The sequence below is a fragment of the Electrophorus electricus genome, chromosome 26 (genome assembly GCF_041902795.1).
Source record: "Electrophorus electricus isolate QZ-2024a chromosome 26, ASM4190279v1, whole genome shotgun sequence".
NCBI lineage: Eukaryota > Metazoa > Chordata > Actinopteri > Gymnotiformes > Gymnotidae > Electrophorus > Electrophorus electricus.
In genome coordinates, this window is record NC_137522.1 from 9,829,878 (window position 1) to 9,852,577 (window position 22,700).

General features: G+C 47.3%; 1 protein-coding gene across 6 annotated transcripts; it reads left to right on the top strand.

The window, feature by feature from the left end:
* The first annotated feature begins 1,394 nt into the window (after positions 1–1,394).
* Positions 1,395–20,921, top strand: dot1l (DOT1-like histone H3K79 methyltransferase). 6 transcript variants are annotated; one of them, XM_035523262.2, is made up of 30 exons: positions 1,395–1,551; positions 1,645–1,771; positions 6,502–6,545; positions 6,712–6,786; positions 7,074–7,137; positions 7,329–7,557; positions 8,743–8,837; positions 9,021–9,083; positions 9,792–9,847; positions 10,142–10,221; positions 11,027–11,095; positions 11,347–11,453; positions 11,671–11,712; positions 11,843–11,935; positions 12,215–12,455; positions 12,544–12,657; positions 12,854–12,945; positions 13,188–13,289; positions 13,453–13,590; positions 13,873–13,998; positions 14,592–15,019; positions 15,118–15,214; positions 15,306–15,446; positions 15,548–15,629; positions 15,726–16,312; positions 16,551–16,756; positions 16,868–16,920; positions 17,239–17,844; positions 18,636–19,357; positions 19,510–20,921. In XM_035523262.2, exons 2-29 carry the CDS (start codon positions 1,691–1,693, stop codon positions 19,238–19,240), a joined length of 4,716 nt encoding a protein of 1,571 aa, XP_035379155.2. In that variant the 5' UTR covers positions 1,395–1,551; positions 1,645–1,690; the 3' UTR covers positions 19,241–19,357; positions 19,510–20,921. The 6 variants fall into 6 exon arrangements, with proteins under 6 accessions (XP_035379155.2, XP_081564514.1, XP_081564516.1 ...); XM_081708388.1 differs by lacking the exon at positions 18,636–19,357 and having other exon boundaries at positions 1,395–1,771; XM_081708387.1 differs by lacking the exons at positions 1,395–1,551; positions 1,645–1,771; positions 6,502–6,545; ... (3 more) ...; positions 8,743–8,837; positions 9,021–9,083 and adding exons at positions 9,096–9,448; positions 9,594–9,717.
* The last annotated feature ends 1,779 nt before the right edge of the window (positions 20,922–22,700 follow it).

Here is a 22,700-nt window from a genome sequence, read left to right on the forward strand (position 1 = left end):
CTTCTGATTGGAACTAGAGACAATAATCCAGTATTATCATGTATTTGCCAGCATTTGACCTCATGTTTCTGAACAGTCTGGAAACCTTGTTTTTACGAGGCCAGTGGCACTTCAGGTGACAGAATAATAGGATTTGATGAGTGGTTCATCATAGATTGTATTATCTAACTGGGAACGTTCCTACATAATGGGAGCAGTTTTATTATTAAAAGGCAAATGGTTGAAGGATAGCAGCAAAACAGATGGGAATGGGATGACCCCAGCATCAGTATGCCTGCCTCAGTCTTGTTCTTGACACGGGATATGCTGAAACAATCCGACATGGAGTTCTACACTTGGCCCAAATCTGGTCTCATGTAAATGATGTGCCTAGTCTTACATTACTAATTTGTTATTATTAGAGAATGATAAGATACCCAGAATAAGCCACTAGGCAAATATGAAATAAACAAACTTTTAGCATGTAGCCTTGATTTCCAGGTGATATGAGCTGAATAAACAGAATCAAAGATATGGACTCATTCCTCCCATTTTGGAAAAAGAGACATTTTCAGGTCAGTCATTTCCTTCTTCTGCCTCAAATCACCAGAGATGTGGCGGTGTGGGATTGATCTGCCTTTCACCCAACTGCCTGCAAAGGACACAGAACCAGACAGTCCATAACTGGTTCAACTACAATGAAAAAACTGGCCAGTTAGGGTATTGACAGTTATGATATTGATATAATGCTTAAATAAGAATGTATAGATTAATATTCCTTTCTGAATTCCTCAAACGTTAACTATTAAATGTTAATATTAAACATCTTAATTAAAGTCTTATTAAATACTTATGGCCGAGCTGTTGGGTCACTAAACTGCTCACTATAAACATGTAATGCCCAGTAAATTTACTTTTCCTCCCTGATGTAAACTTTGGCGTTCATCCTCCATACTCACTCATGCCATTTTAATCTCTGGGTATGCAAACCTAACCATGTAAACACCCACTTTTAGCACAACGTACAATTCTGAGTATTAAATACAACTGATCTTCTGAGTGATCTCGATCCAAGTTACAGTAAGTTAGAATAGTTACGTTATGTTAGAATAGTGGCAATTAATATTTGTGGTTATTGTATGCGTTAGCTAATCTATCCGAAGCCACTTTCGTGAGTAGGAAGTTGCCCTTAAATTCCCGGTACATTCAAAAACGTCCGTTGACCTGCGCTGTGAACAGGAAAATGGTACATCCCGCCTATTCAACGGTTATTGGCACTAGCAACTTTTATTCGTCGATAAACTCCAGGCGATCTGTGTCATCGCTGTCTAACCAATGTTAACGCCGAGAAAAGTAATCCCCATATTGTGTCAGTAACCTGCGCCTTCCCTCTCATTCGCACTGAAGCTACGACTCGGATTTACTACTCCTCCTTTCGTTTTGGTACAGCCTATTCCCCCCCATGCCGGTCAAGATGGCGGCGGTAGTGCCGAGACGGAGCAGCCGCTCGGCATAAGCAGTTTTTATAGGAATTAGCCGAAATATATTATCCAAGGCTGCGTAAATAATACTGTATGCATTTTAACTGTACACGGGCTTCTCGCAACATTCGACATTTCCGATTTCGCTGAGTTGTAATATTTCCTCAAAATGTTCACCTTCTAGCTAATCTGTAGTCCAGCGCAAGCTAACGCCGCAGAGAGCAGCTAGAATGGGCGAAAGGCTGGAGCTGAAGCTGAAGTCGCCGGTCGGAGCCGAAGCTGCGGGCTATCCGTGGCCGCTGCCAGTATACGTAAGTGTTGTGCATTGTTAAGCGAAACATCATTAAATTTAACTCGCGACTGGGCGGTAGTCATTTAGCTATCCGGAGTAAGTGGTTTATGACCTGAACAGCCAGGCTTAGCGTGTTGGCTAGCGGTAGCGGCGCTGCCCCCGTCGAGGTTACGGGGCTGGTCGTGCTGCTCGTCTGAGTCTTGTTGGCGTTTTGTTAGACTGCAAACCAGCTAGTTAGCCGCAGCTAACGCCAACCCAGCTAGCTAGATTTAAGTAGGGTAGCTGGTTGAATACCCCGGGTCTTGCGAGTGAGTGACGAATAGATGACTTACATGTGTACAATTGAACGTTGCTATAAGGATGTCCATGCGATACTTTTTTTTCCACTTTCGAAACGGGAGTGTTTGTGTGTTTTAATTAAATTGGAAAGCCATCTTTCAATCTTTAGCTGGAAATGTACAAAATGGCTATCTTAGCTAGCTAACTGAGAATAGCTAACAGTACATTGAGAACTGGCTGTTTTATTTATTTATCTGGGTAAACTCGACCCCTGCTCGTATAGCTGGTGATGTATAGCGTTAGCGAGCTGACATGGTTGGCCACCAGTAGTGTGAGGAGCCTGAGCTTGCTAACGCTAACCTCGCTAACATTAATAACGGCTATCAGTCATTGCATGGCGGCATTTGCAACAGCAGTTAAATTAGCCAGCTAGGGTTAGTTAAGTTAGCCAGTTAGTATTTAATGCTTTTGTTGCCAGTTGGCTGTTCTGTTAGAAACAAGTGCTAATTTGCTGATGATCGTTTGACTCTTTCGGTATTAAGTGGGGTTAATATTTGGTCGTAGCTAGCCATCTTATTATTCCTTATGTGCAAACTGGTGATTTCAACAACAGCTACCAAGCTAACGCTAGCTAGCATAGGAGCTAGCGTTACCCAACTGGCTATCACTTTAAAAATAGTAGCTAGATATGCTAGCTAATAATGTCAGTCTGCAAAGTTAGATCGCTAACGAATGAAGTATGCATGCTTATCAAGTGCAAGAATTTTTGAAATGTTTAGCACGGATAGCTTCTTATTCTTAATCAAATGGCGTTTTCAGTAATTTGAACAAAAGACATGTTAACCGGGTCGCCCAGTACAGTCAGACAGGAGCTTAGTGTTCTTATTTAGTCGACATCGTTGTCAAACTAATTCCGTATCAGTGATCAGTAGTAAGTTGCGACATTTTGATGATTTCTTGTTTGCGCCTGTTTGCTAGCGTTGGTATTGTATTGTTATTCGAACGATCAACCTGAGGCCAAGTTCATGTCAGGAAACGCATTACATGGTGGTTTTATGATAGTGCTGTTCCACATCTGCATTTTTCTCGAAATTGTGCAGTTGCTCAAAGCTTGCTGCGTGTTGTGCTTAAGATGGTAACCTAGTAGACAAGGATTATAATTATACCGATGTAATGGAGAGGTAGGCTTCTTATTAGAGGGTTATGTTATCATCTGATCCATGTCCTGCCTTCTCACAAGAAGGCATTGAAAAGCCACTGCATGTTTAGAGTGCTTATAACCCTTGGATTCCTTAGTATGATTAACACCAGTGACACTGTACAGTTGGGTGGTTGACTGTGGACTGAGTGGTATTCCAGGCATTTCTTCCCCCTAATCATTCTGCAATGTGTTCACGGTGGTATAAACTCAGCTGTCACAGTGTTTGGGGGGGGGGGGGGTCATAATTGTCTGCTGAGCCTGTCATTGAAATGAAGGACATGAAGCTGAAATTTAAACCTCTTTGATGTTGCTGAGTCAAGGCTTAGACTGCACTTTCTATTGTAAACATATTAAATACTGACTGTTTTTTTTGGGGGGGGGGGTGTGTTTTTAACCAGTGCAATATTTTTCATGAGCCATAAAGCTTTTTTTTAAATGTTCGGACAGTCCCAGTTCATGTTGCTGTCAACATAATCATGAATGCCACAGTGAATGGCAGACGGAAGTGGAGGCAGATCAAAGGCTGTGGTTTCCACCGTGACAAGTGTGTTTCAGTTGTATTCTCCCACTCTTTCACAGCAAACCTAATGAGTTCCTTCAAAGAGGTTCTACTCAGAAAACGTAAATGTGGTTTTCTCTGAATTTTCTTTCCTCTGAAGTCAGTTTCTATTGCGTTATTTGTCAAATGAAAAAGCCCAACATTTTCTCCACCTGTGTAACTCTACACTTTGTCATTCATATATGGCAAGGTCTGTATGAAGGGTGACTTCATTTACAGTTCTGATCCACATCGCCTCAAATGACTCGTTGCCTTGACTTTGTTTGATAAGGATGCCCCACCCATTGTGAGACATGCTGCAGCCTTCTATTAAGGGTTGGTGTTGGATAAACACCAACAGACCCAACTTGTTAAGCCATACAATCTGTTGTTTTGGAATGGTCATTCTCTGTGAAACAGGGTTACATGTGAGCACTGAAACCTTTTACTTTTTTTTAATCAAGCCTAGAGTGACTCTTCCCCCCCACCCCCACCCCCCCACCCCACACACACACATGAATTCCAGCAGAACTGTCAGGAGAAATGTAGTAAATAACATCAAAACACTTTGATCCCTGCCTCATTTTGTTACTTAGTAACTCTTGCGGATTCCTGTCATAGGGAGATTGAACAGTATAATATATTTTCTTTTTTTTTTTTATGGGCTGTATCGTAAAACTGGTCACTAGCATGCAGCATGACTCCTCCAGAAGCTTCCAGACTGTGACACTTTTGCTTTGTATTGCCATCCAAAGCGCCCCACTTGCCGCTACCAGGGAACGGCTCTGGTGCTGTGCGCTAGGTAAAGCTATATTTCCCTGCGCATAGAGGTGATTGTCACGTGAATTGTCAGAAAAATAAAACTGAAGCGCAGTGTGGTACTGGGTGACGGAGTGAGGCGAGAGAGAACATCTGAAGGCCAGAAATTACCCGTAAGTGCTTCCATGTGATGGGCCCCTCTTTGTTCAACTTCTGCCGGAGACGCTTTGCCAGTTCAGTAATTTTATCCACCCGCCTTCAGAGGGTGTCCCAGTGACGAGTCACCCCAGGTCACAGAGTAGCATTTCTTAAATTATGTACAGTACCAACAGAGAGAGAACAGGTTTATGCTCATTATAACGCTGTAGTGTGTTCTTAAAGAGAAAAGCAAGTTCCCTCCTCTGCTTTTGAACAAAGGTCGTGGTATGAGGTAATCTTCTGTATAGTAATAAATGGCTGTTGAGGGCTATGTTGTAAGGTAGGTGTAATTTCCCCCCCCCATCCTCCCGAAACGCCTCCTCCCCTTACACATACCTTCCTGTGAGTCACACAGTGGAACCGCGAGTCCTCTGCGAGCATGAATGCGGGTGAGTCACAGGCGTGTTCTGCCACTACTGACGTGCGTTGCTGACGAGGGCTACCCGTGACGCTTTGCCCCCCCCCCCTTTTTTTTTTTTTCTTCTTCTTTTTTTTTGGGGGGGGGGCGCTCTTGTGTTCGAGTTCCCCTTGTGCCCCAGCCAGTTATTTTTAGCCACTGCGCTGGTGTTGCTGTGTGCCCTGCGTGTGCTCACAGAAACACTGCCGCCCCCCCCCCCCCCCCCCGTTTTTACACACACACGTAATCTCTCTCGCTCGCTCGCTCTCTCTCTCTCTCTCTCTCCATCCCTCACAAGCCCCCTCCTCGGCATGCTGTGAAGGCTGCTCGTGAGTGTGCACGCTGCCCTGCAGCACAGACACTCCGCCGTTCCACCCCAGCGCAGCGCGGTGAGCCCGTCTTCGTTTCAGCGCCACGGCGTCCCCAGCGGCTGTCCTCGCCTGCCCCCGGCCCGCTTCCCTCGCCCAGCGCGGAAGGAGGGGGCGGAACTGTAGAGCAGGGCGCGCGGGCCCGAGGGCAGGGCCTGCTCAGAGCGGGAAAGCGACTCAAGCAGACAGGAGGCCCCTCAAGCCCCTGCTGGCAGAAAGTGGGTCACTGGGTCAGGCTCAGAGAGGCACTGCCACAGTGGTGGCTATGCTAATGCCACACAGACCAGGTTCCCCAACCTCCCTTAATGATATATAAACAGCACAAAAGTCCACATCTGTTGTCTGTCTGTAAGCTAATACCATGACTTGGGCTGTAATACTATGGAGCTGAAGTGTGCCTTACTACCAGTTGTTCCAAAGGGAAGCTGTAAACAGTGCATTGTCATGACTCACAGTATACTATATATTCTTGAATACGGTGCACAGTATGTTTAGGTTGGAGTATATTCAGGCTGGGGTCCCATGTATCACTGTAGTGGGGTGTCATTTTAAATCTGTGGCAAGTTGCCAAAAGAGGCACTAGTTTGTATTGACTGTTTTTTTTTTGGTACCTTCCTTAACTTTCACATCTCTATCTCCCCTCTTGTGTGTTTTTTTTTTTTTTTTTAATTACCACATGGTTTTGAAGCCATTTGCTTTACTTACAATAGGACTCGTTTTTGTCCATCTGCTGCTGAATGCTGATTGGTTCACGGCAGACTTTTGTAAAATGCCGATACAACCTTGAAACTCCTGTTGCATTTGGCAAATGCAGCCTGCTTATGTCTGCAGCCTGTATGGCACAGGTTGGCTGACGTCAGGTGAGGTAGGTGACAGGAGCTGCAGCACCTGGCCTGAAAAAGCAGGAACAGCCGCACCTGGCCTCCCGCTCTCTGACCTTGTTCTGGTCTTCTTTATTCTTCCTTCAGTCTCTCGCTCACTGTGTCCTTGTTTCTGTCTCACTCTCCAGGACAAACATCACGATGCTGCACATGAAATCATTGAAACCATTCGGTAGGTCTCACTCTGAATATGTACTAATGGAAAGGAGACGTAGTTTGGAAATGGTCAATAATTTCCCAATTCCCAGTAAAGCACCTCTGCAAATTGCTTTGGTAAATGTTGGGATTGTAAATGTGAGTGTTTAAATTTGTTATACTGTGTTTGGCACTTTGTCTAGCTGGGTGTGTGAGGAGATCCCAGACCTTAAGCTGGCTATGGAGAATTATGTACTCATTGACTATGACACCAAGAGGTAAAATTTTTTTTAACAAGGATATAAACTCAAGAACAATGAAATACTGCAAAATTTATAGGCCCAGTCTATTCCTGATGTCGCCTTATTCATTCATTCATTCATTCATTCATATATTTATGATGGCTAATATAGTCAAAGTCTGAGTGTTAAAAGAATGTTAATTCTAAATAACACAAGTTAGTCGCTCACAAATATAGTAGCAAATGTAAACCTAAGAATAATTACTGTGTAGCGCATGTGTGTGTGCATGTAACTCAGTGACACAATGTTCTTATGTTCTCCAGTTTTGAGAGTATGCAGAGACTATGTGACAAGTACAACAGAGCCATCGACAGCATTCACCAACTGGTGAGTTGTCTCGTATTAAGGATAATTTCAGTGCTTAACTGTGGGAACTGTACAAATGTTGAATAATCATGTTGTTTCGCCTCTTGAACAAGAACACGCACAAAGGGATCATTTTGCTGCACTCTAATAGCGTCCTCTGTGAAAGCTAGATGATCAGGCTCTCTGAAGTGTCGCGTGCTTTGCGCCCGCAGTGGAAAGGGACCACCCAGCCCATGAAGCTGAACAAGAGGCCTTCCAACGGTCTGCTGCGCCACATCCTGCAGCAGGTCTACAACCACTCTGTCACCGACCCGGAGAAGCTGAACAACTACGAGCCCTTCTCGCCCGAGGTGTACGGAGAGACCTCCTTCGACCTGGTGGCTCAGATCATAGACGAGATCGAGATGATGGAGGACGACACCTTCGTGGACCTGGGCAGCGGTTAGTCCCCTTGCTCTTTTGCTGGCTTAAGCAGCTGTTTGGGAATGTTCTCCATGTGCAATCCCTTTATTTGTCATTATCGTTTTATTCTATTAACCTTATAGTATCTGTGCTTGAGGTCGCAGTTCCACGGTATTGTTATTCATTAGGTGCCATGCGACTTTATATTGTGTCGTATCTTAAAAGGGATTTTTCCTTGTGAATTGGTATCTAACAGTGGAATAGCCGTAGACTAGATTCCTGATGCCCATCCTCTCCGTGGTGGGCTCAGCTGCCAAGACTGCCACCCACACACAGTCACCAGCACGCGGAGTTTGGCTGGTGGCACACACTAGACAGCACTGCTGCAGCAGCACATAAGCTTTACTGAAGTGTCAGGAAGACGTTTACAGACACCTCAGGCTAACTGCAGTTAAAGCATTTACAGTGCTAATTAATGCTTGTGAACAGCCTGGCCTACATTTCTGCCACTCCTGGTTTTCATGTGACCAATGATTTTGTAGTATATAAACATACTGTTTTATAGAACGGGTCCGCATTTATTGTTTAATTTTCAGGGACGAAGACCAAAAGGTTCTGAGTTCTTTACTGTAAAGGAAGGGCATGCTGATTTTACCCTGCAGAAGTCTGTTTAGCGTAGTTGTACAGTGGTTTATTTTAAGTACTTACAATAGTAAAACCTCTGTCTGCGCCCTCCTGGGATTTGAAGACTTGTCCCTTTTATCTTAGAAAACACAAGTAAGGTGTAGTCTCTGATGTAAAATAACAATCTGTTAAATTTATGCATTAAGCCTGTGAAAGATTCGCAAAACATTCAGAACTCAAATAGCACAGCAGTATCACTCACTCCCTGTGAGTGAGGAAGTAGCGTGATTAATGAACATGTTATTATAGTATCATATTTACACCAGATCAGTGAATGATGTACATTTCAGTTTTCTTGTCTTTTCCACTCCAAAAGCTAAAGACTATTCTTTTAGCTGCTTTGGTGCATTTCACAAGGTGGAGGCAGTCACCATCTTGTTTACTGCTTCTCACTTCTCCTCTGCATATGTGTATGTGTGAACACATCCTCTACCGGCTGCCAGCGTATTTGTCAACCCAGTGGCGGCTCGGCCACTGTGACACGGCTCGCCGTGTCATCCTTTAACCGCAAGCTGCTGTCACCTTTTCCCCAAATTGCAGGTGTCGGCCAGGTGGTCCTGCAAGTTGCCGCGGCCACTAACTGCAAGCACTACTACGGTGTAGAGAAGGCAGAGATTCCAGCCACGTACGCAGAGGTGCGCAGCACTTTCCGTCTGACTAAATCAAATCTGACCTGCCCTACAAAAACGTCCCCATAACCTACATGTTTTTTAACTGAAGCACTGCTGGTGTGTTGAAGGCAATGCTAACTGTGCGGAACATGTCAAAATGGATGAAATCCATTTGATGCGTATCTGTCTTGTCTGCTTGGGTTGCAGGCGATGGACAGAGAGTTTAAGAGGTGGATGAAGTGGTATGGGAAAAAGCATGGGGAATACACGGTTAGTATTTGAGGAACGCTGTGAAGCACTTTCGTGCTTATAACCTAGCTTGCGCTTCCCGAGTTCATCTTTTTCTGGAAATAATCTGTCCAAGATTGTGTTTTTACATGCTATTGACTTGAACATATCCTCTAATAGTTTGCATTTAGTTTTTACCTGGTAGTAATTGATTCTGAATATCCTTAGTTGTATAAAAAAAATTGTGTTTTTATTTGGAGCTTTGATCAGCGTTTGAACACACTAACCATCAGTAAGATGAAGCGCTGCAGAGGCGTGTTGGTCGTGCAGCTTTCCTGGAATAGGCCCCAAATCAAAGGGCTGATCTTACCAGATTCTGTGGATGAAAGAACAAATGCCACGGCATGGTACTTGGTGGGGATGGGGGTGGTATTCATCTAATTGAGCAAATCTGTTACAAACTGTGAAAACATCAAGCTAGGGTCAAAGGGTATTGCTGTTGTGACAGGTTATGTGGTTTTTTTTTGTTTTGTTTTTTTGTTTTTTTATAAGTCTGGCAACCCAGGTGAATTTGTGCTCATTTCGAGCACTCTGGTGGAAGCTGGGGCTTGTGGCCTGCATGGCTCTTCCAGTAGAGTATGAAATTATTCCGAATGATGTACGATCCATTAATGAGGTTAGTGGTACCACAACACACTTATTCTGTTTGGGATGGTGTTCATTGCAATTTCCTTTTCTCTCGTTTCATAGCTAGAGAGAGGAGATTTTCTTTCAGAAGACTGGAGAGAAAGAATAGCCAACACAAGGTATAGCTTATTAGTTAGTCTAGCTCATGTAGTCAGGAGCCTTATTTTATTCTTATGTTGAAGTCTTATTTTAATTTAAGGATAAACATTGCATTACCTGTTCTGCAAACTTTATTGTATTATCACCAATCTACAATAAGATACCTGCAACAGACACATTGCACTGTTTGTCAAACTTACCAGTTTTAGTAGCTTACCAATCCATTATGTGTTTGTGTGTGAAAAACAATGTATAACAATACAAAAAAATGTAATTGTAATTTAGTGGAAGTAACTACATATGTTCTCTTGCAGTGTTATTTTTGTGAATAATTTTGCCTTTGGTCCAGAGGTAGATCACCAGCTGAAGGAGCGATTTGCCAATATGAAGGAAGGTTTGTACATGGTTTTTAATTGAAAACTCAACAGGTCTCATTCTAGCTCATAGTAGCCCATTCTCGGGTTGTTTATGTGCTTGTGTAGTCTCTCTCAATGTCAACACCTTGCCCTTAAACCTTTTGACCCCGGTCAGTCTTGGGCTCTATTTTCAGTTAGTCTCTGTACTAGACATCTTAGTTTTCACAAGTGCTTCTGGCTAAGAAGTGTTTACTTTGTGGAATGTAAATTACTATCTACTTAGCAGTCTTAATGAAGCAAAGACATCTATTTACCTTTTTTTATTTTATTTATTTATTTATTTTTATAATGGATATTAAAATCATAAATTGAATAGTTCTTGTTGAGGCTGGTCAGATTAATTCAGTTGACAGAAGAGTTGGCACCTTTAAGGTTTCCAAAAGAGGTGTGCTTACCATGATTTCAGTGGGTTATGGTAAGAGCTCAGTATCAGCCCAAGGGGACCTTTAGCAAACACACCTGAACTTAGAACACCCCCCCCCCCCCACCACCCATTTTCCCACCATGCCTCCTGAGGCCATTGCTTGCTGGGAAACAAAATTACCCGATATCCGCCATGTCGAGTCTATTTTGCACTGCACAGTGAGCGTGATGCATCGGGCAGAATCTGAGGCTAGGTTAGAGGACGTCTGTAGATGGAGCAAACATCCGAGGCTAGGTTAGAGGACGTCCGTAGATGCAGCAAACATTTCATCTGAGATTCTTCTCTGTTGGACAGCCTGTATTCAGTTGTATTTTTTTAAATGGTTGACAGCAGCGTGGTGTCCATGTGTTCTCTTTCAGGTGGAAAAATAGTATCCTCAAAACCTTTTGCACCTCTCAATTTTAGAATAAACAGTCGAAACTTGAGTGGTAAGTTCTATGCTTACATTCACAAACTTGCTAATTGAAGCTTGGCTTTTGAATTGATGTACTTGTATGATGCATATGTGATCTGTGTAATTTTGGACAGAGGTTGGATTGTGTGTGTGTGTGTATGTATGTATGTATATATGTGTGTATATATATATATATATATATATATATATATATATATATATATATATTTATTTTATATATATTTATTTTATATATAAATTAATCTTTGATGTTCTTTTGTATAGATATTGGCACAATAATGCGTGTTGTTGAACTGTCTCCACTGAGAGGCTCAGTGTCATGGACAGGGAAGCCAGTTTCCTACTATCTGCATACAATAGACCGCACCATAGTGAGTACTTTTGCATGCATGTTTGTGAGACCTGTCATAAATTTAGGACCACAGTTTTATGTTCTGCTGTTTCACCTGCACTATAACCTTCATAGCAAGCAGTACTGTGATAAGATCAAGCTATTTTTTTCAAAAGCTGTTACTAACATAGACAAGCTTTTCTGCTGAAACGGTGTCATATCACTTACTGAGCAGTTTCTTCCCCCACTGTTCACAGCTTGAAAACTATTTTTCTAGTCTCAAAAATCCTAAACTCAGGGTAAGTTTTACATCCATTCTTACTTAACCTTGCTTTAAAAAAACCCCAAAAAAACCATTATGTTGCCTTTGCTGGTTGCTGTACTGACATGTTGTCATTGGTGATGTCTCTCTCCCCTGATTGGCTGCAGGAGGAGCAAGAAGCTGCGAGACGGCGTCAGCAGAAAGACACCAAGGACAGCAAGAGCACCACCACGACCCCAACCAAGCCCAAGGAGAGTAAGGTAGGACTGCGCACTCCTCCACCCTTCTCCGTCAACCTCCACAGCGCAGGCCAAAGTGGCCCAGCTGTTGCTGACGTTTTCAGTGGTCGTTTTAATTGGACATTTTGCTCCCAAAAAGGACGAGCTGGCAGTGTTTTTAGATTTGGAGTGTACGGCGTGCTTTCCAGAAGAGGCGCTTCCTCCAGCTGCTCAGTTGTCATATTTGCATGATTTCTTCTTCTTCTTCTTCTCTTGCTTTCTCTCTCTTTTCCTCCCTTTTGCTGCACACGGTCCGTGCAGGACTCCGGTGGCGAGGAGGAGAACTCGGCCCCTGTGGTCCCTGTGAAGCCATCTCCTAAACCCCGCCGGACCAAGCTACTGGCCAAAGGGCGCAAGTTGGGCAGCAGGAAGCGCGGCCGGCCTAAGAAAGCCGCCGCAGCGGCCGCCACCGTCGTGGCGGTGGCCGAGCGCAAGACCAAGAAGACCCAGAGCGCTCTGGATCTGCTGCACACCAAGACCGTGTCAGCAGCCCCTCCTCAGGGTGAGTGTTGTCCCCGCCCCTTTATCTGTGAGTGACACGGTCCTGCTTTAGACTGAGGTGACCCTTCCCCTGCTGCTGTTCCCAACAGATGCATACAGGTCACCTCAGAGCCCCTTCTACCAGCTACCTCCCAAAGTGCAACATTACACGGCAGGCCAGCTATTGCTGTGCGCAGCGCCGCCGGGACTGCAGACGCTGCTGGGTGAGCACGCTCCTGTTGACGTTTCACACACACAGCACTCCCGTTCAGCTCTAACAACATGTTTGGAAGCTTTCTGGCCAGCGTTTCTTTGTACCGACGTGTTCTCCGCAGTTCAGAAAGGCATGTTGTCTGACTTCACTCTGAAGTCACGGTTTCTCTGAGGCCACTGACGTTCATTTGATCGTCCCCGTTACAGATCGTATCAAAGTCCAGTACTTGCAGTTCATGGCCTATACGAAGACGCCACAGTACCGCACAAACCTGCAGCAAGCTCTGGAGCAGGAGAGGGTACGGCACTACACCCTGCTGCTCCGGCTTACACTTGCATCTGTTCTGCACTTGGCCACTTACGTCTCTGCATCTGTTATATATGAGGTCCCTTTTTGCACAAGTCTCTAAAATCAAAGCTTTCATTCATATTTGGCCTACATCACTAAAGTATCCCCCCGTCTCATGTTTCTGAAGCTGTCGGTTGCCTTGCTGCGAAAGGCCTTTGATGGTGTGTTCTTCCCTCCCCGCACGCCGTTCAGCTCAGACACACTGAACTGTCAGGTCAAGCCCAGCAGCTGATGAGCGCCTGCCATGCCCACAAAGAGAGGATCAAAGACCTTTTCCAGTCCAAGTTGGAGGAAGTAAGTGATTCATGATCCATGGCGGCACTGGGAAGCAGGTCACGGCCAAGTGACCCAAACGCGTACAGCCTCCGGTAGCATGATCCGCCGCGCTTGGTAGCCTGGCGACCGGAGGTCCGTAAGCCGCCGCCTACGTGCTGACCCCCGTTCGGTCCCGTTGCAGCTGGGTGTGAAGGCGGTGACGGTGGAGGACCTGGTGCAGGCTCAGAAAGAGATCACGGCCCACAACATGCAGCTGCGGGAGCAGACCAAGCAGCTGGAGAGAGACATGGCTGAGCTAAAGGACCAGAGCCTGCTGTTGGTGAGCCCCACGTACTCACTCTGCTCCCTGTACGGGCACGTTAGTTTATACATTCACAATCAGGAAAGCGGTTTGATCACTTTTAAGACTTCATGAACGTGAACTGTTATTCCAGGTCCTTTATAATGTAGTAAATCAAATAATGAATACAAGTCTGGATCCACAGGAGAAGCGAGTTCGATTTGAGATGCATTGACTAGAGCCCAGTGTTTGTCTTGATGGTAAAATTAGTGCTCTGGCCTGTGGATGTGGCTCTGTGCCAACTGTCTCATCCCCATGCAGCTAAAGGCGCGCTGCGAGGAGCTGAAGCTGGACTGGGGCTCTCTGTGCCTGGAGACCCTGCTGAAGGAGAAGGCTGCGCTGCGAAGACAGATCTCAGAGAAACAGCGCCACTGCCTGGAGCTGCAGGTGTGTCCCGCGCCAAACACGCACACGAGTCGTGCAAAACGATGCCTGCCTGCCACCCGTGAAGGAACTCAAACCGCGTGCAATGAACCCCGCTGGTCACAGAACTCTGCAGGGTATTGCAGTAAAATGATAACACTTAAAAGTAATAATATGTAATGTGGTTGTGCGAGGGATGAAATTCTTGATTATTTGCTCAATGAACCCTTAACCCCTGCCTTATAAAATAGATGCATTATTTTCATGTCAAAAATTAAGAATGTTTCTAATTATCTGAATTGTTCTTTGTTCTTGTTTAGATTCTTATTCAGAAATTGGTATCCTTGTTCAGAATCTAGTGCACTGCATCCTAAAATTGATGACCACAGACTTATCCAGTATTGTGCATACGCATGTCCTTGTGGTATTGTTTTAATTTCCGTTATAACAGTGTTATTTTTTTCCCAGTGTAAGAATGCTGGTATTCAAAGCAAGCCCACTTAATTTCCTTCAAGAAGAGAACTGAGTTTGCAACTCTGGAGCCAAATTCACATTGAAAATTGCGCACAGGGTGCCCTCTGCTGACTGACTCCTGCCCTCCCCTGTCTGGTTCTCAGATCAGCATCGTGGAGCTGGAGAAGAGCCAGAGGCAGCAGGAACTGCTGCAGCTCAAATCATCCTACGGCCCGTGTGAAGATTCCCCCTATCGTAAGAGCCTTCCCAGCCTGGAGCCCCGCCCCCCTCTAGACATCGACACCCCCAAGTTGGCCGGCTTCAATGGCCTCAGCCCTGAGCTGTCCATCAACGGCATCGCCTCCCCGGGTTACGAGCGAGGCGGCGGGGGGAACGGCAAGAATGAGCTCCTGTCCCGCTACCTGCCCATCTCCCCCGAGCACGAGATCGTGCCCCCCACCCCGGACTCGCGGAGCAGGCAGCCGGGCCAGCCGCTGCCCGACTACACTCGCTTTTCCCCAGCCAAGATCGCCTTGCGTAGGCACCTGAACCAGGACCCGGGCCAGTTCAGGGCGCTCAGCACCCTCCACAGGTCAGTCCTCCGGCAGCTCTGTGTGCAAACACACGCGCAAACCTCCGGCTGGTTCAGGCGTCAGGCTTGCTGTCATGTTTGTGGTTCTGTCTTTGCAGGGGTGATGTTGGCACAGTGTCCTCGCCTACCCTCAGCCTGAAACAGGGCTGCCTTTCGCCAAGCCCAGCTGAGAATCTGCAAACAGCTACACTCAAAGTGAGGGTAACAGACTGCGTGTATGTGTGTGTGGGGGTGGGGGCGGGGGTGTATGTGTATCGAGCTGAAATGCTCTCTCCCTCCTGTAAAGGTGAAGGATAAGAGCCCAGCTGGTCCAGGTGACATCACCAGTCTCCCAATCAGCATCCCCCTCAGCACTGTGCACCCCAGCAAACTTCCCGTCAGCATTCCACTAGCCAGTGTGGTGCTGCCCAGCCGCGCCGAGAGACTGGTGTGTCCACGTGTCCATCCCTTCCTGGTATTCCTCGTGTGTGAATGCATATATGTCTCTGAGACGTCACCCCTAAACACCTGTCCCGTTGTGGTTCGCAGAGGAGCACTCCTAGTCCTGTATCAGGCAGGGAGCCGTCGGCGGGGCAGAGCAACAGCAAGCAGCCTCTGACTCCTAACTCAGGTAGGTGTCCTCACTCCGCTACCGGCCCCTTCTGTGCTTGTGCTTGTGCGGGACACCGCAGGTAACGTCTGGCCGTCCTGCGCGTCTCTCCCCCAGGGTACTCTTCCAGCTCAGGGCTGGTGAACGGCTCCCACTCCGGCATGATGGTGGGCGATCAGGACGGTGGCGCGTGCTCACCTCTCCCCCACGCCGCCCTGCCTCCGGGCCTCCAGCCCCGGGGGCCTGGCCTCAGCCCTCCTCTGGGCACAGGGGGCGTCCTGCAGTACGCAGACCGGCCGCCTCGCCTTCCGCCTGAGGAGGGCCCCGACCGCCTGGCCCTCGAGTCGGACACGGAGCCCCTCGACAGCGAGGCGCGCCGCCGCATCTTCTTCTCCTCCTCTTCATCTTCCTCCTCCTCCTCCTCGTCCGCCGGAGGACCGCGGCTTCACCACGTGTCGGCCAAGCACGGGCAGCAACACCATAGTGGCCACCACCACCACCACCACCCTCACCACCACCACCACCCTCACCACCACCACCACTCACCAGGCTCCCACGGCCACGAGGGTCGTAAGAGGGGCCGGCGCAAACGCAGCTCCTCCTCCGGCCTCCTGCCAGCCAGCAGTTCCCCAAAAAGGAGGTCCTTCCCTGGGCTGGGCTGCTCCAGCCACTCCTCTGGCTCGCCGCTCAACATCAACACCATGGTGAGTGCACATGGAGCTGGAGCATGGTGGTGAGAAACCCACTGGCCAGATTATCGAACGTTGTGGGTTTTTTATGCCAGAAAATAAATGTAAAGTTCAGGAGAACATGGTGTCAAATATTTAGAATCTTTGTGATGCTGAATTTTGATTTGGTATTCTTGATCGACAACCTTCTGTGGCACACACAGAGGTGCGAATGTGTCCTTAAGCTTGGACTCGTATCTCATCCTGCCCCCAGGTGAACAACATCAACCAGCCACTGGAGATCTCGGCCATCTCGTCCCCGGAGCAGTCGGGCCGCAGCCCGTGCGAGGCCGACCTGGACCAGCCACCGGTCCTGAAGCGGGAGCGCCCCCTGGAGCTCAACGGCTCTGGCCGCTACTCATCCACCCCCAGCTCGGAGGACGAGGATGCCGGATACCCGGCAGACAGCAGCTCATCGCGGTGAGAGAAGCCTGCTCACAGGGGCCACTTTCAGGAATCCAGGAATGCCTGCGGAGACCCTTATGAATCAGTCGCTTGTCCCCTGACACTTTGTCTTACTATTGCCTTTAGAATTGAAAGGAAAATCGCTACGATTTCCCTCGAAAGCAGAGATGGTGAAAGGGGTAAGGAAACATGTCTGTCTGTTTATAAAGGGAAATACTTTATAAATGGAGTTGTATATGGCAAGCATGCACAATGTGGGAAATCAATGGAATAGCAAATGTATAAAAAGCTTAAAGGGGAAGTTGATCTGAAATTCCAATCTGCCTCTGCTGCCGGTGCATCCAGAGCAGGCAAAGGGAAAAATGACTTTGTTACCATTCAGTTGTAAATGGATTCATAACATTCTGAAATAAATAATGAAATCGAGAGTCAGTTATAGGAAGCAGCAGGAATGTGTGGAATGTCACATGTGGCGTCCGTCTGTCTGTCCGTATCAGGCTCGCAGGGCCGCAGGTCAGGGGCGAGTAGCGTGAGCAGCGAGGTCTCCTCCTCCTCTAGCAAATGGAAGTCCACCTTCTCTCCCATTTCCGACCCCAAGCCCGCGCCTCCTGACCTCCGCCAGGGCGGCTCCCCCTTTGGCGTGGGCATGGCCCGCTGCCCCGGAGGGGGCGGCGACTCGGACTCGGACCAGAAGCAGCAGAGGAGGGCTGAGCGGGAGCGGGGCGAGTCGTACGGGAATGCCAAGCCGTTCCAGGGGGCAGAGGCGGGCGGCCGTGCCGCAGCAGTGTCGGAGCGCGTGCAGCCGAAGCAGAAGCCACGCGACTGGGAGCTGAAGACCGTGAGCGGACTGGCCAGCCAGAACCTCTTCATCTCCGCAGCGACCAGCGGTGGCATGCTGAGTGGCAAAGTGGGTGGGGCCACTGCTGTATCTTCCGCCTCCTCTGTGGGACAGTACTTCCCTCTGGGTGGAGCCTCAGTCTTACAGTCTTTATTTGGGGCTCAAGCTCCCAGCCCAGCGACCAGTGGAGCTCCACGATTGGTCAACGGCCACTCAGCACTGGGCAGCTTTTCCAGCGCTGGACTTGCAGGGGGCGCTGCAGGAGGTAAGGGGTTGTTTGAGTATTTTGTCTTTCTCTCTTTCTCTGAGCCTAGAGACTCATGGTGGCTGTGAGGTAAGTGTGAGCTCAGTGTTGCTGCCCTGCCTGGCTTCCCCTGTACTGCTTTCTGTGCTGCTAAAATCCTCCAGCTATGCAGCCACAGCCTCGAAGCTACACACCCTTAGAAAACAGCCCAATGACCCTTTGCTTAGTCAGGAGGGAAAAGTTGGGTTAAAATAAGAAAAACCTTCAATCATCAAGCATTTTCCAGACGTTCATTGAAGGTCAATGAAATTGAAAAATGTAATAACTTATTTGTAGTTTTAAATTGTGATTTTGTTTGGAGCTTTGTGATAAGTTCTTAGAAAGCCATGACTTATGAATTCTGGACTTTGAAGCGGCCTTGATGTTTTTCTTTGGGTGTATGTCATGTTTGCATGTCTTGTTGTTGGTGCTGAGACATTCCTCTCGCAGCCCAGTTCCTTAAAATCATGCCTTTTGAAGGCGAATGCTCGTCTGTGCAGCCAGGCATACAAGATCAGTTCTGTAAGCAGACAAACGATCAGTGTTCATGTTAAACTAGTTGGGTCAGCAGTGGAATGCCTTATTGCTCTGTGTGTGCTTTGTTTGACTTGCTTGCTGCTATGCACAACCTGGTTCAGCTCCCCTTCTCTCTCTCTCTCTCTCTCTCTCTCTCTCTCTCTCTCTGCTCATCCCTCCATCTCTGTCTACCCTACTCTCTGTCTGTGTCTTCCACTGTCCCCCTCTGTCTCTGTTTTTCCGCTGTGTGTCTACAGGGATTTTTCACCACATGGTGCCTTCGGTGTCCTCTCAGCAGTCTGGGGCCAACCTGCCAGGCCCTGGGGCCCTTGGCTCCCTGCTCAGCCTCTCCTCCCAGCAGAGGCACCTGGACACCAAAGCGGGGGCCTCATTCCTCACCTCTGCCTCCTCTGTCTTCCCACCCCCCCAGCAGGCTCAGCATGGGCGTACGCAGACCGTTCTGCACACCCCCCCCCCGCCCATGCTTTCGCTGCCTCCTCCCCCCCCCCTCCTCCTCAATGTCTCCTCCTCTGGCCCCTCCTCCTGCCCCACCCCCGCCCAGCCCTCCCCGCCGCGTTCGGAGCGACAGCCTTCCGCCTCCCACCAGGCGCTGCGCGTCGGCTCCTCCTCGGCAAACCCCCCCGCTTCTGCAGCTTGTGCCATGCCCACTGCCACGGTCCCCTCCCTTTCCTCCTCTTCGTCCCGCCCCTTTACCGTCCACTACCCACCTCACCTGCCCTCGTCCTCCGCCCCCTGCACCAGCAGCAGCAGTGTGGGCGCCGGCGCCACGGCCTCCTGGAGGACGGTGGGCATGCAGGCGCCCTACGCCGCCTCGCAGGTCCCCAGTGGCCGCCCCAGATAGGAGGCGGCCCGAGCAGGGAGCGGGGGAGGGGTGGGGGGTTAGCAGGACCATGGGGCAGATTTAGAACGAGACGCTGCCGCGTTGCTCCTGCCTCGCTACTCTCTCTGTCTGAACAAGGTATGTGCTTGGCTTTGATGGGCTTATGTTGTTTTGCGCATGCGCGTGTGTGTGTGTGTGTGTGTGTGTGTGTGTGTGTGTGTGTGTGTGTGTGTGTGTGAGATGTCTTAAGAGATGTTATTTGTTTTTACTCTACCAATCTCTTTTTTCAGGTAACTGATGCAATCTACCTCATTCTAAAGTAACCTATGCAATGGACAGGCGTGGACCAATGGGCTCGTCTCCCTCACTAGTGCTCCAATGCTCATTACGGCCGCAGCGGTAAAACCGACATGAGAACCAGAACTCGACAAAGGTGCAGCAGAAATCAAATGACATGAAACGCAGACACCCGCATACCCCCGACACACAGGTGCACGCAGACGCAGGCCCACGGCCAGCACCCGTGCTCCAGGCTGGCGACGGTGGGGAGGTTCACAGTTGTACGTTTTCCCCCTGCTTTAGTGGACAGCTATCAGTAAGGCTTTTTAATGCGAAGTCAGACATGCTGCCAATATGTAATCTTCATGCAGCACAGTGAAGGCAAACGTTTAGAAATTGATTCCTCTAAAAGGTGCGTGTTTTTGTTTTTGTTTTTTTGTTTGTTTGTTTTTGTTTTTGTTTTATGCATTTTCACCCTTTTTATATTATGAAATCCATTAGAGCGTGACGAATCAACTGCGCCGTGACTTGGTAAATAGGGGTTGTGAATCCTCCCCTCTGCTGCTAACCCAGCAGCGTGCTCGGCCGCGAGTTCGTCCGCCCTAATGACCGACACGCCGGCAGCCCTGTGCCCGGGTTCTCATCCCGTCAGCTGCACTCTCAGAACTTTCTGGAACACCTCCTTTAGAGGTAAATGTGGGGGTATATACTTAAACCAGACTTGACAATGTGAGCATAGACCTTGAAATAATCAGGCTCTGGATTTTTAATAAACAAAAAAAAAAGTAAGCCTTTAAAAAAAAAAAAAACTGCAGCTGTTTGTTGAATATATACTCCTTAACATTTACACTGGAAAGCAGACCTGTGGAGCTGGTTATCACATATGACTGGCATGATGGCTTCATTTCATGTGCTTGAAAGAAATTTAAAATGACCATTTTATTCACACACTCGTATACATGTAGATCAAGCACAACTTGCCAGGAGTGAACACTGAGGGTGTGTGTGAATTCATTCAGAGCTAATCAGGCTAGTTAATCAGGTTAGTTCGTGTTTTATAATCACTACGTTTACCCCAGGTCAACCCAAGGTTGCTCTTTGCGGTTTCTTTTTCTTTCCATTTTAATGTCTGTTACAACCAAATCTTCCATTTCTCTCTTAATTACTGCTGATATCTTACAGAGACGCACACACTCGTAGACCTGGAGCTCAGTGTTGTACGCGGTACAGTCTATTCAGGTGATTTTATCTGAGACAAAGATTTGTGGTGCTGAAAACCCTTTTGCTCAGAAAGGTTTCACAGAATTAGCGTCTGCCTTTGCATGTTCCTGTCCACTGATTAACGTGGTGCTCTCTGCAAGCGGCAACACCAGCTTTCACTCACACACACACACACACACACACACACACACACACACACAGATTTGAAAAATCACACACTGGGGAAATGCAACATATTTAAAAGAACTACTGGGCAACTTTCTCTTTTCCAAGCTTTTCCTTTGTTTTTGACAGATTTTTGTACTGTGAATGGGAGTCTCTCTCAGACTGTATAATTGTATATAATTTAGATTATTTATCTTTTTTCTTTTAATGTAATTATTTTGTTGATATTTTTGTGTAACAGTTAGAGCACAATATGTGCGGTGTGTGTACTTGACTCAATCTCTAAAAAACATTCATGGTGCTACAATCTGTACAAACTCTGGACTGTGCCTATTTATATTAACATCAAAATAAGAGCTCGATTCTGGGTGCTTTTAGTTAACAGGGACTTTTACTTGCTGTTTGCCCCCCCCCCCCCTTTTTTTTTTGGGTCATTTATTTATACTACAACAGCATTACGAAGTACGAAGTGTGAAGCAGTTTCTGCATGTTTTCAGTAGTGCTTTCAGCAGTGGCTAATGGCTAGAAACCTATTTGAAACACCTTTTTCTCATAGGAACTAAGGATGATTGCGTTTTCACCAGAATTTTTACTCGGACTAGATGTAGAATATGTGAAGCCTTTGTTCTGTGGCAGGAGTGGACGAGGAAGCGAAGCGCACTCGTGAAGTTGGCTTCCATCTCCACTGGTGCTCCCGTAGCCAAAATGACCTGCTCAGCACGTAAGCCTTTGGGCAGGGTGTGGCTCCTTCTTAAATCCAGATTTTGATTTCATTTTGTTGGCTGGTGCTATTATGCCTGTATGGCATCGTTCCCTTTCTTTCTTAAGTGTTTTGTTTTGTTTTGGGTGAGCTGTTGAAAAGCAGCCAGCTGTCTGCTGAGGCCATTGCCTCCCTCTCTGGGTGTAGTCTGATGAGACAGAATCTGTTGTGGCGCTTCACGTTAAGTGAAACTGGTGCTGCTCAGACCGTAGGAATGAAAAGCTCAACACTTGTCTGAGAGCTTTTTGTAACTGCTGGCATATCATTCCAGAGTTTGAGCCTATGGTGTCGTTTGTAATGAAGCCGAACTTCACTGATGTGGCCGGTTGGAGAGATGGCCCAGCATTCAGTGAGAGAGAGGCTTTGAGAAGCACTGGCAGCCTACCTGATTGGTGTCGGAAGCGCCAGACGAGTGCAGGTTTATTTCTCATTGTTTTGTGTGCATGTTCTCCGTTGGGGTGTGTGTGGGGGTGTGAGATCAAGGAGAGATCAGCCTCACTTAAGCTTTATAGTCACAATGCTGTTGAATAGACTACAGTGTGTTAATTAGAAATGTGTAATGATCGTTCTCTGTGAAGTGAGGACATAATGTATGACCAGAGAAGACAAGTTCATTGTTACATTGTTACCAGCACTGAAAAGGTCTGTCTAAATATATATACATATATATAAAAAAAGTCTTTGTTAATGTTACCTGTTTCAATTGCCTGTTTGTGTTTGATATCTTTGCAACTGTTTATTGATGATGCTTTTATTATGACATGAAATCCAGATGGTTTTAATACACTTTTGACCAGTAAATAAGGTGCTCTCCTTCACTTTAAACAAGGATAATGCAGCTATGAATTGATACATTTTTCACAGTGTGCTAAAAAGGGGTGAGATGTTTAATAAACTCCAGTACAAGCTTTGCTTGTTTCTGTGACATCTGAACTGCTCCTACTTACTGACAGCTTTGTGAGGGTGAAAATACCATTTAGCTGCTCTCAAGATTCACATGAAGCTGTGTGGAAAAGGTGTCAGTTTTGGTCTCTGTAACTCTTAGTAATACCACAG